This window comes from Bombina bombina, chromosome 9, assembly GCF_027579735.1.
Source record: "Bombina bombina isolate aBomBom1 chromosome 9, aBomBom1.pri, whole genome shotgun sequence".
Classification (NCBI taxonomy): domain Eukaryota; kingdom Metazoa; phylum Chordata; class Amphibia; order Anura; family Bombinatoridae; genus Bombina; species Bombina bombina.
The window spans coordinates 157,821,413-157,839,641 of NC_069507.1; the positions used below are offsets into that span (position 1 = coordinate 157,821,413).

General features: G+C 39.2%; 1 protein-coding gene across 2 annotated transcripts in view; it reads left to right on the forward strand.

The window, feature by feature from the left end:
• The window catches only part of NT5C2 (5'-nucleotidase, cytosolic II), a 325,894-nt gene that overhangs the window by 194,650 nt on the left and 113,015 nt on the right, over window positions 1-18,229 (forward strand). For both annotated transcript variants that reach the window (XM_053692454.1, XM_053692453.1), the window contains exons 6-7: window positions 9,712-9,803; window positions 12,529-12,586. In XM_053692454.1, the coding sequence (XP_053548429.1) occupies window positions 9,712-9,803; window positions 12,529-12,586 (150 nt within the window). The remainder of the gene's footprint in view (window positions 1-9,711; window positions 9,804-12,528; window positions 12,587-18,229) is intronic.

The window sequence follows — 18,229 nt, forward strand, 5'->3', positions numbered from 1 at the left end:
AAATTCTGTTTTTTTCCAGTCATGTGACTGCTATTGAAAAGCATTGAGAAGCAGTGCATTTATTAAAATAGCCAGTAGGTGGAGCTGTCCGCTTGTGTTGCAGCAAAGCCAAGCAAGCTGAAATTAATCAGTTTAACCAGACCTGAGCTATCGAGCAGATTTCAAAGGAACAAGATCTTCCTGTCTATAAATCAGTCCAGATTGGAATGCATAGAAAGAACTGTTTGCAGAAAAATGCAAGTGAAGTCTGTGTTGTGATTATTTTATTAGGTTTATAATGCTGTTTGGCAAATGTTTTTGTTAATTTAACTTAGTTTAATTATATATTCTGTGTTGTGTGATTATTTTATTTGGTTTATAATGCTGTTTAGCATTTAAAGTCTTCATTTCAAAGCTTTAAAAACAATGTATTAGGTGTTACTTATGATAATTTTGAGAGGGGCCTGGAACCTAACTCCCTCACTTCCCATTGACTTACATTATAAACTGGGTTTCAATTTACAACGGTTTCGATTTACAACCATTCCTTCTTGAACCTAACCCCGGCGTAAACTGAGGGCTACCTGTATATATATAAAACAACATTTTAAATTAGGGGTAGGTAAAAAGTGAGTTTGAAATCCTCCACTACGCATAAAATAGAGAAAATAACTCATTGTATAGCTCATTAACAAATCTAGACAAGCCAAAAGGCTTGTTTTTTCCACAGAAAACCACCTCTGGAATACATTATTTACAATGCAGCAAAGGATTCTGGGTAAGAGATGCAAATTAGGTTCACAATGACACACCTTTTTACTTCAGCCTGCTTTTCAGCAGAGTCCCTTAACGCCAAGTATCACTGTTCACACAATTTATAGACTAGGGTTAAAGCAGTGATTCAAATCTATCCCAGGACAGACTGTTTCGTAGTTGTTGCTACTCATCAGCTGGGAGAAAGTTTAGATCACTGCTGGGTGAAGTTGATTCCTGGCAAATACAACAACATTTTAAATTAGGGGGAGGTAAAAAGTGAGTTTAAAATAGTTTTGGATCACTGCTTTAACCCTAGCTAAGTCTATAAGCTGTGTGAACAGTGATACTTGGCGTTAAGGGACTCTGCTGAAAAGCAGGCTGAAGTAAAAAGGTGTGTCATTGTGAATCTAATTTGCATCTCTTACCCAGAATCCTTTGCTGCATTGTAAATAATGTATTCCAGAGGTTTTCTGTGGGAAAAACAAGCCTTTTGTCTTGTCTAGATTTGTTAATGAGCTACATAATGAGTTATTTTCTCTATCTATCTATCTATCTATCTATCTATCTATCTATCTATCTCACTGTGGAACTGAATTTTGACATTTGACAAAGGTGTGAGGAACACACCGAAACGTTATGTCTATTTTATATTGATGCAATAAATGCTGTGTTTTACAAAACAAGACCAGCGAGTGACTTTTTTTAAATGGAATATTAATTTTTATATAAAAGTGCACCCTGGCAATTGAGATATTCGTAAGACTGTTATCCTTCTTTAGTGAGCTTGTTTAGACAACTGGAGGGACGGTGATCCTTTTCCTTATCGTCTCTATATTGTTATTGTTTGTTTTTGTATCAGATTCCCAGTTCGGAGCTCTTGAGGAATTGTGTTGCATGACGGGCGGGACTTGTTGTTTTCACTTCCCTTGGGCTATCTCTTGTGTGCGCTTGCCTATTTTCTTTTCTAATCCGGTTAGGATTAGTTTTTATTTTTATTTTATTTTTGGAGCATGAGATTTTGTTAAAACTCTTCTTAGGAAGACTTTTCGCTCTGGGATTCTGGTATTGGCGATTTTCATGTTGCGATTGATGGAATCTTCCGGTGGAAGTTCTATAAAAATAAATAAATAAACAAAAACAAGAAGGTTGTCTCTGGTCAGGGTGACGTTCCCCTGATATGGTTGAGACTATGTTTAAGCTCCGGAGCTTATATGTTTTTTCTGTTTATTATTATCAGTTTTCTGGCCCTGCTAGAAATTTTGAATTTTCTGTTTGATCCTTAAACAGATATGTCGTATCCTTCATATCGGGCTGGTCCTGGTTGGGTATAGTTATCTCTGTTCTTTTGCGGTTTGTACAGATATGTTGTAGCCTTACTAACAGGCTGGCCCTGTTTGGGTACTAGTTACCACTCTGCTTTCTTCTTCTCAAGAGGTTGTTTTTCGGTCCAGAGGAAGCTCTTCTATCCTGGATGTCAGACTGGTCCTGGTAAATCGTCTTGGTGGGCGTCTGATATTGGATCGTATGCGGTCCAGATGGCCTACAAGTTAATACCCTGCTTTGCAAAGCTGTTGACTTGGAGTTTGAAGGTTGACTTTTTTGGAGTCTTTTTTTCCCGGTTCCTTTTCTCAGGGGTGTATTTCCCCTCCTTTGGTGCTCCATTGGGGTCCTCTCGTTCTATTTGGTTTTCTATGCTCTCTATGTAGAGCTTATTTTTTCTTCCTCTTGAGGGTTGATATACGGTTCTCTCTTCCCTTAACAGGGAGATGGATAATTTAATTTCATGTGAGGAAATCCTGTTTTCCGGAACTTTGTTTTCAGTAGCCTAGTTCTGATTCTAGATTTTCTGGGATCTAGGTTTTTTTTTTAATACAGTATCCTGTTTTTCTGGGTTCTGGTTGCTCCTATTTTTGGCGGCACTGGTTTCTCCATCGCCTGCTAGGAGTTTTAAGAAATCTCTCTTGTCCTTTCCAGTTGGTTTTGGAATGGAGTCCCTGGGGTAGGCTCCAGAGTGTTTCTTAATTCTGTTTGCTTTTCAGACAGGAAGTCTCCTAGGCCTTTTGAGTTAACATACTTTATAGGCTTGCCTTGCTGTTTTCCTTCAGTCCTTCGTTGGTACTGTGGGTGGGTGATGTTAACAGTCCGATTTTTTGGCTTGGCATGTTGCTATCTATCTCCGGATTTTCATAGATTTCTAGTTAGTCCGCACCGGTCGCCAGTATGAGGTATATCTTTCCATATTCTGGGAAACTTTCCTTTGGTCTACTGGGGCAGTTTGTCTTATCACTTCCATGGAAGTGGGAGAGTGTCTTCTGGGATTCCTTCTGTTTTCTCTTAGGAATCTTCGGTCACTCTTTCTACTCTGAGGACCTGGTCTTCTGAGTTTTTACCAGTTGGGTTCTTTCTGAAATAGATCCTTTTTCTGACTCTGAGAGTTCAGCAGGAGGTTGAGGGACTCTCCTTTGGTGTATCCTTTTGACGGATCTGTACCTTGGTGGGGTCCGATCTAGGTTCTCTGGGCGTTCGTGCCTGTCCTAGTCTTGCCCTTAGGGGATCGTGGTCAGGGATTCTTTAATTGATCTCTGGATCTTTTCGGTGCTGGGGAAGTTTATTCTTCCTTGTTCCCTTCGACTATGTCACCTCTTCTGGGTTAATTCAGTCTGTCAGGGGTAGTCATCAGGGTACCTGATTGCTACCTTTTTGTGCTACGACTCATTTTTTGTAGTTGATCTTCTCCATTAGGGGTCCTCCTTATTATGGAGTTTGACAGGGTCTTTGCCCTTGGTGTTTTGATGTATCATGACAGATTTTTTTTTTTGAAAGGTGTCAGTTCTTTCCTCAGCTTGTAGCTGGTCCCTCATTTTACTCTTTGGGTTGTCAGCATCCCCCCCCCCCCCGTGTGTGTGTGGGGGGGGGGGTGTTGATTCTCTCTGATTTTATATTTCTTCTTGAGGTTCTCTCTGGTCCATCCAGGGTGTCCTGGAGAAAGGGTTCTTAGCCTGTTCTTGTTAGGGTGGCTACGGGTTACGGGTGGGCTCATCCGTCGCTTCTGCCCGGATATGTGGGCTCCTAAGCAGATCTAGATATCTGGTTCTGTTCTATTCCTGAGGTCATGAACCCTTGGTGTTCATTTCTTTTTGCTACAACGTGGCCGGCGGTCTGGTAGTTGCGTTCAAATTTTGTCCTTCAGGACTTTAGACTTTTTGTCTAGGATGCATCAGTTCTTTGTATCGATGCAGCAGATGGTCCTTGAATTGTCTATTGACCTGTTCCATTTCTGGAATATCTCTCCAGGTCCTAGTATCTCTTGCAGTTGGTTAATCCACCTTCTTGGGTCTTTTTTCTAAGGAGACTTTTTCTTTGGGTTTTGCAAGGGGCTTCTCTCCCTTTTTTTCTGGGATCGTACCTCAAGGTCCTTTCGGACCTCTTTAGCATAGTTTTTTGTTCCTGAGTTCTTCCTATGGAAGTGTACGGTGTTGAGAGTCTTGGTTGCCCTCCTTGTCGTGTTCGTGGAGGAGTGTTTCTTTGCCTTAGTCAGCGGGACTCTCGTCTCCTCAGAGGTTTGTGTGCTCTATTTGGGACCAGTGATTTTGTGTGGTCCCTGACGTGGGCTCTTACGGTCCTAATTGTTGGGCAGTTACTTCTAACTTTGTGGATCTGTTGAAGCAGATTTCGGTAGTTGGGATTTTCTCCAGGCTGTGGTGCCCTCAGATTGGGCCGCCTTATTGTTACCTCCCCCCCCCCCCCATTAGCATTCAGTGTCCTCTATAGCACACTCCCTGTATCGAAGAAAAGGAAATTATCTGGTAAGTCATAATTATTATTTTTTTCTTCATTAATTTCAGTTTCCCCCAGAACAAAAGAATCGTGCTAACCAATCACAAACTAATACACATATATAGTATAAACTGTTTGGGGATTGGGGTAGCCAGTCCCTTAAGGTGGCTTAGCACTGATTCAGCTTAGTTAATTAATAAGAATTTATTAAAATGGTATTTAAATAGACTTATATTCATTTCTACTCTCAATCTATTTGCTAAATAAAAATATATATACAATAATATTCACACCTAAACCAACTCAAATGCTTTTTCTATCATGATTGTTGATCCAAAACATATAATACCTCTCATGCAAAGGCTAGAGCGCTGATTGGAGGACAGTTCAAACTGTTAGCTCACAAAAAATATGAGTTTTGAAGTGGGCGGCCCGAGCGTAGGGAATTAGACTGGCACAGCTAGATTAAAAAGTAAGTTATAGCCCATCTTTATTAGAAGTGATCAATTAAAGTCCCTGTAAAATATCACTGATTTTAAAACGTGTGAAGTTTACTATAACTTTCAGTCTGACTTTTACGCTCCTTTAATAAAATTCAGTTACATTTCTGTTTACTCTTAAATATATACCACAACATGCCTGATGCAAAGAGGGAAATAAAGGGTATTATTATTGCATTAGAGTGCTGATGATGCTCAGGCGTTCCAGCTGTCAATGGTGGAAGCTTACAGTAAACAACTGGGCTCCTTTCATACCACTGTTCCTGCATTGTAGCCCTAGGGTCTATTGTTTGCTGATAATACATCTAACAATTTACCTTCGCTCTCATTGTCTCCTTTCTGTATATAGTCATAAGTCAAACTCTGTTTGGCTGCATCAGCATCACAGCAAAACCTGTTTTCTTTTTTCTCTTTGTCTTTGTATTACTAAGCAGTTTTTGTACATTGCTGTGGGTTTTTTAACATTACCCCCTTCCTTGTCACAGTTCGTTATGTTCTGTACTTCTCAGTTTATTGCTGTTCTAGAAATTTCATTAAAATGTTGTACTTATTAGATTGACAATAACCTATTGTTATAGTTATATTTTGTGCCTTGTGTTGCAATCAATACGAGTATACAAGTTAAGTAAAGTACTTTGGGGAAATGTCAGATGTTTTGCTTGGCTCACAGAGCAGAGGTAAAGCAAATAAATAATTATTTGCATGCTATATTATATTTTATGAAGGCTTTAAAAAAACTTTTAACTGTTTTTTTCCCCTTCAATATAGTATTAGATATTGTTGCAAAATGATCTTCAGAGCATAGGACATTCAAGTCGCAAGACATGTCACAAATCATTTGTCACTGCATTATTATTATTATTTTTACCTAGTTTGGGCTCGATTTATCAATCAAGGGTGGACAGGGGAGTACATATTTGTCTCTGTCCGCCCCAGCTCTCCTCTGGTGGGCAGCAATCCGCCGCATAAATTTAACATTGCACACGAGCGCTATTTTGAACTTGCGTGCACACCACTCCCTCTGCTCGTATTCAACCAGTCACGTGCAGGCAGAAGCTGTCAATCTTTCATGTTGGACGAGACTGGGGAGATTCAAATTCTCCATCTAAGAGGTGGAGAAGAAGGTAGAGAAGCAGTGGTTTGATGACCGTTGCTTGATAAATCCTGACTGCAGGTTCTGTTGTGAGAACCTGCAGTCGAAGGGAGGAGACGGACTTGATATTATTCCTGCAGTCGAAGGGAGGAGACGGACTTGATATTATTCCTGCAGTCGAAGGGAGGAGACGGACTTGATATTATTCCTGCAGTCGAAGGGAGGAGAAGGACTTGATATTATTCCTGCAATCGAAGGGAAGAGACGGACTTGATATTATTCCTGCAGTCGAAGGGAGGAGACGGACTTGATATTATTCCTGCAGTCGAAGGGAGGAGACGGATTTGATATTATTCCTGCAGTCGAAGGGAGGAGACGGATTTGATATTATTCCTGCAGTCGAAGGGAGGAGACGGACTTGATATTATTCCTGCAGTCGAAGGGAGGAGACGGACTTGATATTATTCCTGCAGTCGAAGGGAGGAGACGGACTTGATATTATTCCTGCAGTCGAAGGGAGGAGACGGACTTGATATTATTCATGCAGTCGAAGGGAAGAGACGGACTTGATATTATTCATGCAGTCGAAGGGAGGAGAAGGACTTGATATTATTCCTGCAGTCGAAGGGAGGAGAAGGACTTGATATTATTCCTGCAATCGAAGGGAAGAGACGGACTTGATATTATTCCTGCAGTCGAAGGGAGGAGACGGACTTGATATTATTCCTGCAGTCGAAGGGAGGAGACGGATTTGATATTATTCTTGCTGTCGAAGGGAGGAGACGGACTTGATATTATTCTTGCTGTCGAAGGGAGGAGACGGACTTGATATTATTCCTGCAGTCGAAGGGAGGAGACGGACTTGATATTATTCCTGCAGTCGAAGGGAGGAGACGGACTTGATATTATTCCTGCTGTCGAAGGGAGGAGACGGACTTGATATTATTCCTGCTGTCGAAGGGAGGAGACGGACTTGATATTATTCCTTTATTATTCCCTTCCTTTCCTCTGAAGTTTTTCTCTTCTACTAGATGCCAATCACTTATATCTTGTGTTTTTGTTCTCTTTTTTTCTCATGCTGGCTTCACTTTCTTCTACCTACAGTGTCCCAAACATAATCATATGTCCCTCTCTATCTTCCTGTCCTAAATTCAATTCTCTTCTATTTGCTTTCTATGCATCCTCTCTTCCACAAACAAAATTAAACACACGGATGATCCTGTGCACAAGGTTACCAGTTACCAGTGTTGCTAAGTGTCCAGTATGCAACAGGACAGTGCAGTATTTTAGCAGGCTGTCCAGTAAAATCTTCACAAACATACTAGTGGACACTTAAATGCTACCTGTGTGTTTAGCTAAATTTAACCCCTTAATGACAACTGACGTACCAGGTACGTCATGCATTAACAATCAGTTAATGACAATGGACGTACCTGGTACGTCAGTTGTCTAACAGAGTGCTGGAAGTGATCACAACCACTTCCAGCAGCTCTGAGGGTATTGCAGTGATGCCTCGATATGGAGGCATCCTGCAATACCCCTTTACAAGCTTCCGATGCAGAGAGAGCCACTCTGTGGCCCTCTCTGCACTGGTAGCGATGGTGCCGATGGTGCTGTTTGACCGGGTGGGAGGAGGGAGCGTGTGCGCGCGTGCACGATGCGCGCGCACGTGGACGCGTGTGCACGTGCACGCATTAGCCACACTGACACCAATGAAGTTAGGAAGGGGGAAAAAAAGTTAAAACAATTTTTTTTCCATATAAAAGGATCTGGGAGGGGGAGGGGGTGGGGGTATTGTGTGGGGGCTGCTACACTACAGAAATAATTAAAAATAAAAATAAAAGTTAAAAATAAAATTAAAATACTTTGGTTTGTGGGGCCAAACTGGGTACTGGCAGACAGCTGCCAGTACCCAAGATGGCGGTAATTAGGTAGGGGAGAGGGTTAGAGAGCTGGAGGGGGGATCAGGGAGGTTGGTGCTAAGGAAGGGGTTCATCACAACTAAAATATTTTATTATTTTTATTTAAAAGAAACCAAAAAACTCTTATTTAGTACTGGCAGACTTTCTGCCAGTACTTAAGATGGCGGGAACAATTGTGGGGTGGGGGAGGGAAGAGAGCTGTTTGGGAGGGATCAGGGGGTGGGATGTGTCAGGTGGGAGGCTGATCTCTAAAATTAACCCTGCAAGCTCCTTACAAGCTACCTAATTTAACCCCTTCACTGCTGGGCATAATTCACGTGTGGTGCGCAGCAGCATTTAGCGGCCTTCTAATTACCAAAAAGCAACGCCAAAGCCATATAAGTCTGCTATTTCTGAACAAAGGGGATCCCAGAGAAGCTTTTACAACAATTTCTGCCATAATAACACAAGCTGTTTGTAAATAATTTCAGTGAGAATCCTAAAATTGTGAAAAATTTAAAGTTTTTTTTTTATTTGCTCGCATTTGGCGGTGAAATGGTGGCATAAAATATACCAAAATGGGCCTAGATCAATACTTGGGGTTGTCTACTACACTACACTAAAGCTAAAATTAACACTACAAGCTCCCTACAAGCTCCCTAATTAACCCCTTCACTCCTGGACATAAAACACGTGTGGTGCGCAGCGGCATTTAGCGGCCTTCTAATTACCAAAACGCAACCACAAAGCCATATAAGTCTGTTATTTATGAAAAAGGGGATCCCAGAGAAGAATTTACAACCATTTGTGCCATAATTGCAGAAGCTGTTTATAAATAATTTCAGTGGGAAACCTAAAGTTTGTGACAAAATTTGTGAAAAAGTGAACTTTTTTTTTTTTTTTTATCGCATTTGGCGGTGAAATGGTGGCATGAAATATACCAAAATGGGCCTAGATCAATACTTTGGGATGTCTTCTAAAACAAAATATATACATGTCAAGGGATATTCAGGTATTCCTGACAGATATCAGGGTTCCAAAGTAACTAGCGCTAATTTTGAAAAAAAGTGGTTTGGAAATAGTAAAGTGCTACTTGTATTTATTGCCCCATAAATTGCAAAAAAAAGCAAAGAACGTGCAAACATTGGGTATTTCTAAACTCAGGACAAAATTTATAAACTATTTAGCATTAGTGTTTTTTGGTGATTGTAGATGTGTAACAGATTTTGGGGGTCAAAGTTAGAAAAAGTGTGTTTTTTTCCATTTTTTCCTCATATTTTATCATTTTTTTTTAGTAAATTATAAGATATGATGAAAATAATGGTATCTTTAGAAAGTCCATTTAATGGCGAGAAAAACGGTATATAATATGTGTGGGTACAGTAAACGAGTAAGAGGAAAATTACAGCTAAACGCAAACACTGCAGAAATGTAAAAATAGCCATTGTCATTAAGGGTAAGAAAATTGAAAAAATGGTCCGGTCATTAAGGGGTTAAAAAGCCTCCTGTGCCTCAATAAAGAACAAATATGGAGCAGGAGAAAGTGGGGGCATTCAAGGGGTTAAAATCACTTCTGTGTTACATTTTCAATATGGAGCATACTTTTTGTTTTTAATGTTCAGACCTTAGACATTTAAATGTAAAAAGCAATTAATATGTTATGTGGATATGCAGAATAATCTGCTCATCTTTTCTTTTACTATAGACCAGAAACCAGGGAACAATACCCAAATAAGTTTATCCAGCGGGATGATACAGATCGATTCTACATTCTCAACACCCTATTCAACTTACCAGGTGAGATACTAAGATTTGTAAAAAAAAAAACATGAAACCCAACTTTTTCTTTGATGATTCAGATAGAGAATACAATTTTAAACAACATTCCAATTTACTACTATTCTCTAATTTGCTTCATTCTTTAGATATCCTTTGTTGAAGAAATAGCAATGCACATGGGTGAGCCAATCGCACAAGGCATCTATATGCAGCCGCTAATCAGCAGCTACTGAGCCTATCGAGAGATGCTTTTCAACAAAGGATATCAAGAGAATGAAGCAAATTAGATAATAGAAGTACATTGGAAAGTTGTTTAAAATTGTATTCTCTATCTGAATCATGAATGAAATATTTTGGGTTTCATGTCTCTTAAAATGAATGCAAATTTTGATGCTAAAGTACCCGGTTTTTAAAAGTTTGATTAAAAACAGGGGCACTTTAATTCATCAAAATTTACATTTCACGCCTGTTGTAAAAAAAAACTTACCTTTTACTCTTGACAGCAGCTCCATCTTCCTCCGGTCGTCGCAAGCCATTTCTGATGTCAGAAATGATGCATAGGTCATCCTCCAATCACGGCTTCCACCCCGGGGGAATCAGTTTCTGATTCAATGCCGTGATTGGAGGAAGCCGGATTCCTCATTTTAGACCCAGGAAGAGGCTTTGCGATGGGTGGAGGAAGCTGGAGCTGCTGTCAAGAGTAAAAGGTAAGTTTTTTTCTTACAACAGGAGTGAAATGTAATTTTTGATGAATTAAAGTGCCCCTGTTTTTAATCAAATTTTTAAAAACCGGGCACTTTAGCATCAAAATTTACATTCACTTTAAGTTGCCTCTTTTTACATTTGTTTAGAGATGGTGATTGGCTATTTGTTTAGAGATGATGATTGGCTATTTGTTTAGAGATGATGATTGGCTATTTGTTTAGAGATGATGATTGGCTATTTGTTTAGAGATGATGATTGGCTATTTGTTTAGAGATGATGATTGGCTATTTGTTTAGCGATGATGATTGGCTTTTTGTTTAGAGATGATGATTGGCTATTTGTTTAGAGATGATGATTGGCTATTTGTTTAGAGATGATGATTGGCTATTTGTTTAGAGATGATGGTTGGCTATTTGTTTAGAGATGATGGTTGGCTATTTGTTTAGAGATGATGGTTGGCTATTTGTTTAGAGATGATGGTTGGCTATTTGTTTAGAGATGATGGTTGGGTATTTGTTTAGAGAGCCATTGTTCTCTCTGTATCCTTTGTTGAAAAGCATACTTAGGTAGACTCAGGAGCAGCAATGCATTACTGGAAGCTAGCTTGTGGTTACACAAACATGCCTCTTGTCATTGTCTCACCAGATGTTTTCACCTAGTTCCCAGCAGTGTGTTACTTCTGTGGAGCTGACTTTAAAGAGACATAATAGTGCAAAAATTACATGCTTTAATTTAAGCACTAACAATCCAGCAATGTTATGTGTTTAACCCTCACAAAGGGGGATTGGTAGCTGCATGCATATGCCTCTTGTCATTGGCTCACCAGATGTATTCAGTTAGGTCCGAGAACTGCACTGCTGCTCTGTAGTGCACTTTAACTATGTGTTTGACCCTTGTGTAGCACATTGTCACTTTAAAAGGGCCTGCAGAGTGTTAAATGCATGGGATATTGTTCCTTCGCATTTATTTCTATATTTAAAACCTTTTTTTCTCATTAAAACCATCACCTAGGACATGCCCATACCAATTGGCTGAGTCTGCAAGTAAAGCAGACCTGCTTGTGTTATTTATGTCCGGTATTAAAATGCTAATTATGGCTGGGGGTGTTGAATACACACAAGAAGCTATTTCACACACAAAACCTCTCTTCCCTCATAACCACCATTTGGAGATTAATCAGCGCTATTGTCTTCTATTTGCATAACATAAGTATAGGTGTGGATTCAACAGGCAAAAATATTTATTTCAAATAGCAAATAAAGGTAAATTAACTATTTTCAAGTAAATACACTCCAGCAGGTAAAATGGACCATTGGGAACACATGAAAAGGAAGAACATTTTAGAAAACAATGTCCCTTTAAATATTTATAGAATAGGTAATAATAAGCCAAGCAGACAAAGGTAAAGTCCAGTAAGCAGATTGGTCTCCATAGAGGCAGTTACTTATATGTTTTACTACTGTTTACTTTCAGCTACTCATGAACCAGTTATTGTAAACTTGTATATTGGGAGAAAGGTGACCTGTAGCCAAAAGATTGTGTATATAGGTAACTAGGTATTCCATAGCTGTAAAAAGGAGTTTGACTTTGTCTTTGAATAACTTTTTACCCCTGACTTGTGATTCTCAGTGATATTTTTCATGATCAGTTTAAAGGGCCATTATAGTGTTAAAAATACATAGTTTAAGTCCTGCTTGGGAGCTAGCTGTAGAGTGGGAATCAGCAGTGCAAGTCATGCGACTTCCGCTGCTGATGGGTTTAGCAGCAGTTTCCACTCGGGACCAGCAGTTCTCTGTGGCTCACAAGCAGTAGTTTTTGTTGAACAAGAATCCTTTCAGTTGAAGGAAGAGGTCATGAGTTAGAAATGTTTTATTCAAAATAAGATCTACAAGAGGGAAATAATCATGATTATTTGTTAAACTGTTTATAGAGTATTTAATTCTTTGTACATATTGCAATCTTCACTTTGCTTTCTTTTACTGTTTAAATGTAACTGTCAGTCTGAGTTTATGACCAATGTTTTGTGTTTTTCTTTCAGAAACCTACCTGCTGGCTTGTTTAGTAGATTTCTTTACTAACTGTGACAGGTACACAAGGTATGTTATTAGACATATTTTATACAATGAAAATCTACTCTATCTATCCAAAATGATTTATTCTGTAAATGTCCTTACCCCTGTTATTCTATTTTTCTCAAACATTACAATAAAAATAGCTTGGTTTAACAGCCCCCTTAAAAAATAAACCTATTTTGGGCTCGATTATAAGTGAAGTGCAATTTTGCTCTTAAATTTAAGCGTTTCATCCGTAGACGTAAGTTTGTTGCGCTCAGTGTTTTGCACTCTTATTACGATTTGAAAGTAAAAAGTTTGCGCTCAAACGCACGCATACTCGAGACAAAAGATAGACTACGCAAGGTCGCAAATGCATAATTGCATTCCCCCATAAACTTTCATAGAGCCACAATTTAAAAAAAATAACACGCAACAAGTTGCACAAACCCAATCGCAGTTAATTAAAGCTGCAAATACAGGAGCTTATAGGGCATAATGTACATTCTAATGTTCTGAGCATAGCAGAATATGTTCTATATTTTGTTACATAAATATATATCTGATGGAATTTTGGTTAAATATATAGATGATTATATAAAGGTATAGCTATATACAGATACATATAGGAATTTAGCATTTAGGAACTTTTAAAGAGGTACTTACTGCATTTTCCTAACAATTGCTGCCCTAGTTTAGAAAGCCAGAGTTGGCTACTCTGTTCTTTCTTTTTCAAAGGTCTCTGTGAAGAACTGTGTCTTCTCATACCTAGTAACTGTCTACATGCCGGACAGCGGAGCAGGTAAGTGCGTTTTCTTCTGGTTGGGGAGACCATGCACTTAACAAATTAAAAGACACTGCTTTTTTATTGGGACATAGATAATCCTGTTGTATGGGTTACATTGGGGCATGAAGCAGTCACTGTAGCATGTGTGAGACTAACATTTAAACATTTTTAAAAAGAAAGGGTAAAATGTTTTTATTAGGCTTTATTTTCTGACACACATTTACTTGATAAAACAAATCAAGTTTAAACTGAAAGTAAGACTGAATTTTCTATTTTAGCAGCTGATTCATTTCCCCTTTGCTTTAAAATAAAACAATGCAACATTTCCTTCTTAATATGAGGAGAGTCCACGGCTTCATTGCTTACTTGTGAGAAATACAGAACCTGGCCATCAGGAGGAGGCAAAGACAACCCCAGCCAAAGTCTTAAATACCTCCCCCACTTCCCTCGTATCCCAGTCATTCTTTGCCTTTAGTCACCACAGGAGGTTGGCAGAGAAATCAGAAGATTCAGAGTAGTTCCTTATGAAGGGTATCTACCCTTTGAAATGGGACTGGAGTTTTAAGTAGTCTTGTCAACCTCTCAGTGAGAGCATTGACGAAAGTTAGAGTCTGGAGATGCAGGGAGTGTCTTTCTGCGAACCCATCCAGACTCGTATCAACAGCTCCTAAGCAATCAGTGTTGACGAGTTTCACTACATGCTTCCATCACTCAAGTCCATGTCAGGAGCAATGCTACAAGACAGTCAAATTTGAGAGGCTGTGTTTCTGTTCCACAGCATAGATTCCGGTAAGATCGTGAGGTGTACACCCTGCTTTCATCTCCTAATACACATGCAGTTTCCCATAGCACGCCTGATCCTCCATCTGAAGGAGGCATTTTACCTCCAGACTTCACTGCGCAGTTACAAATGGCGGTGTCTGCGGCCATTTGTGCTTTACCTCACCCTGCTAAGTGCAAACGAAAGGTCAAATATTGCTATCCTTCCCAGGGATCATCCAGTTTATTGGCTATAGCTGATAGACGATTGTCTGATGAAGAAGTTCTTTCTGATACTTCAGAGTGTGAACTTTCTGGGTCGGAATAAGCTGCCTCTAAGCCTCCGATTGCGGAGGAACCAGATTTTAGATTTAGGATGGACCACTTGCGCTTTCTTTTAATGGAAGTTCTGGCTACCTTAGAGGTTCCAGAGGCCAAACTGCCTGATGAACCTTTATTTCCTAAACTGGGTAGAGTTTACGAAGACAGAGTTGTTCCTCAGACTTTCCCTGTTCCTGTAAAGATGGCAAACATTATTAAGAACAAATGGGAGAGGATTGGTTCTTCCTTCACCCCTTCGTCTGCTTTTAAGAAACTGTTCCCGGTTCCGGACTCTCAGTTGGAGTTGTGGGGTTCTGTCCCTAAGGTGGATGGCCCTGTCTCCACGCTTGCAAAACGCACTACTATCCCACTGGAGGATAGTTCGTTGTTCAAAGAGCCCATGGATAAAAAGATAGAAACTCTGTTAAGAAAGATGTTTCAACATTCAGGATATTTATTTCACTACTGACTATACAACACAATTTTCGCAAATAGTGAAGATTTTGAAAAGGAATTTACTGATTTTGGCAGGTGACAGTGTTTTGCAAAGTCACATTGAAAATTGTAAATTTGTCCTTAAAAAAACCTTTGCGTCGAAATTGGCCTCTAGTTTGGTTCCTAATACATTAAGTAACAGGGGTGACCATTGGCTAAGGAGGAGAGGGAATTTCAGGCGTGGAGTAAGAACCTGCTTAACTTGCAGTATGATGGAAGTAACTAATGTGTTTAGGTCGTCTGTAGATGAAATGACTTATGACATCTTTTTATGCGAACTGTAAAACCACATTTACAGTCTATATGTTAGAGTGTAAGCATTGCCATATACAGTACAGTATGTTGGCAAGACGACAAGGGAGGTAAATGTGAGGATCAGAGAGCATGTAAATGATGTCAAAAATTTCAACAAGGACTCTGCGGTGGCCAGACACTTTAATCTCTTTTATTTTACAAATAGTGGGGATTTCACAGTGAGAATTATTGGTGTGGCAAAAACTCCCTCTAGGGGAGGAAACAGATACAAGATACTTGACAAAAAGGAGCTATATTGGATATATAAGCTCAAGTCCAGGGTTCCTTCTGGGTTGAACCTGCAATGGGACATTAGTTATTTTGTATAGTTTTCTTCCACTATGAGATATTTCTAAACTTTTGATTTGATATAATGATTAGGTCCTCATGTCTTCTAATAGTATTCTCTTTATATATTAAGTAGTCAACTTTTTGAGGTGTTTAGTCTATTATTTGCTTGTGACCATCATTGGTGATGAAGATTTGGGAGAAACAAAATTAACGTATGATTTTTTTTCTTTCTTTTTTTTGTATAAATATACTCATCTCAATCTTAGTGAAATACAAAGACAAAAACTAACAACAAAAATAACAACAATAGTAAAAATAATAACATTAAATAAAATAAAATGGACATAATAACAGTAATAAAAACATGAATAGATACTGGCGAAAGTAAATGTTGCAACATATGTTTATATTTGTTTTCATATTAACATGAATGGTGAGATATTGTTATGCATTATGATATTGGCAGGTATGGTTTAATTTGTGATAGCTGGGTCTTCTTTACTGAAGAAATAGATATCTTGTTGGTATTTAGTTAATACTTGGATAGTAACATACTTTATGTGTTTCCTATAAATAAGGTCAGATAACCATACATAGTTTTCCTTCAAATGCAATCTTGCTATTATATATATATATATATATATATATATACATATATAATTTGTTTTCCATAATTAATTTGCCACATTAATGGTTATGAGATGGGTATGTAATACATTAAGTTAACATATTGAGTACATATTTTCATGTTATTATTAGATGTTTCATGCTGGTAGTGATTTGAATAGTAATCATGGCATCTTTGGTAATTCTATGAAATACCTATATATCCATGCACTTTAGGTGTATATTCATAACCATATTATTGCTAATATTATACCTGTATTAGAATACCATCTCAATGTTTTGAGGGAGCATACAATCTAAATTTAAATTAGAATTAGTTGGTTATTTTTGCTGTTGTTGTTGTTGTTATAAACATCTGGGTGACTCATTTGCATATATATATATATATATATATATATATATACATATACATTTACATTTATTTTTCCCTTAATTCAGCAGAAATAGGACTTGAATAATCTGTGACATTTACTGTTTTTAATGGTGTGTGTGTTAAAATGATGTATCACATTATAGAGTTAATACGGTAATTAACTGTGACCATTATATAAGATGGTCACTGGTGTAATATCCTTAGTCTATGATGACGCACCACTAGGGGTCATGAAACGCGTCAGACGTTTATTCCATGTGCTGTACCTGTTTGATGTGAATAAATAAACTTCTTGTTTAGATATTTGCTGCTGTGCTGCTGGAATTTCTATTTGACCCCTCGATAGTATTCTTGACAGAATTAAGGCTTTAAGGGTCGTTAATTCTTTTATTTGTTATGCAAATTATTCATTTAAATGCTAAAACTACTGGGTTTTCTGTTCAGGCTTGCCAGGCTCTGTGGCTGAAGTCTTGGTCTGTGAACATGACTTCCAAGTCCAGACTCCTTTCCCTTCCATTCAAGGGTAAGATTTTGTTTGGTCCAAGCCTGGACTCTATTATCTCCATGGATACATGGGGCAAGGGTGCCTTCCTACCGCGAGATGAAAAGAACAGATCTAAGGGAAAACCTAATAATTTTCGTTCCTTTCATTTTGACAAATCCCAGCATCAGCAATCCTCCGCTAAGACTGAGCAACCTAATACTTGGAAGCCGGCTCAGTCCTGGAATAAGTCCAAGCAGAGCAAGAAGCCTTTTAAGACTAAATCAGCATGATGGGGTCTCCCCCGATCTGTCTATGGATCAGGTAGGAGGCAGACTTTTGCTCTTCTCAGAGGCTTGGTTCAGGGATGCGCAGGATCCTTGGGTCCTGGAGGTCATTGCTCAGGGTTACAGAATTGGGTTCAAGTCTCTTCCACCCAAGGGCAGATTCCTCCTCTCAAATCTGTCATCAAAACCAGAGAAGAGGGAGGCCTTTCTGGGGTGCATCCGGGATCTGTCTTCCTTAGGAGTCATTGTCCCTATTCCCATAGAGGAACGAGGCTTGGGATACTACTAAAACCTTTTCGTGGTCCCAAAAAAGGAGGAAACTTTCTGTCCGATTCTGGACCTAAAGTGCTTAAACAAGTTTCTGAATGTCCCCTCGTTCAAGATGGAGACGATGAGGTCTATCCTTCCCTAGTCCAGAAGGGACAGTTCATGACCACTATAGATCTGAAGGATGCTCACCTTCATGTACCAATCCACAGGGAACACTTTCAGTTCCTAAGGTTTGCCTTCCTGCCTAGCTACTACCCCAAGAATTTTCACAAAGGTTCTGGGGGCTCTCTTGGCCGTGGCCAGAACCCAGGGCATTGCAGTAGCACCTTACTTGGACGATATTCTGGTACAAGCACCATCCTTTCGTCTAGCGGAAGAACATTCGGAAACTCTTCTCTCTCTTGATCCCACGAATGGAAGATAAACTTAGAAAAGAGTTCTCTTATTCCAAACACCAGGGTAGAATTCCTGGGCACTATAATAGACTCATTAGTCATGAGGATATTTCTTTCAGACCAGAGACGCTGCAAGCTGGCTTCGGCATGTCTTGCCCTCCGGACCTCCTCAAGGCCCTCTGTGGCACAGTGTATGAAGATGATTGGTCTCATGGTGTCCAGCATGGACATAATTCCCTTTGCCAGGTTCGGTCTCAGACCTTTACAACTGTACATGCTTAGACAGTGGAACGGCAATCATTCGGATC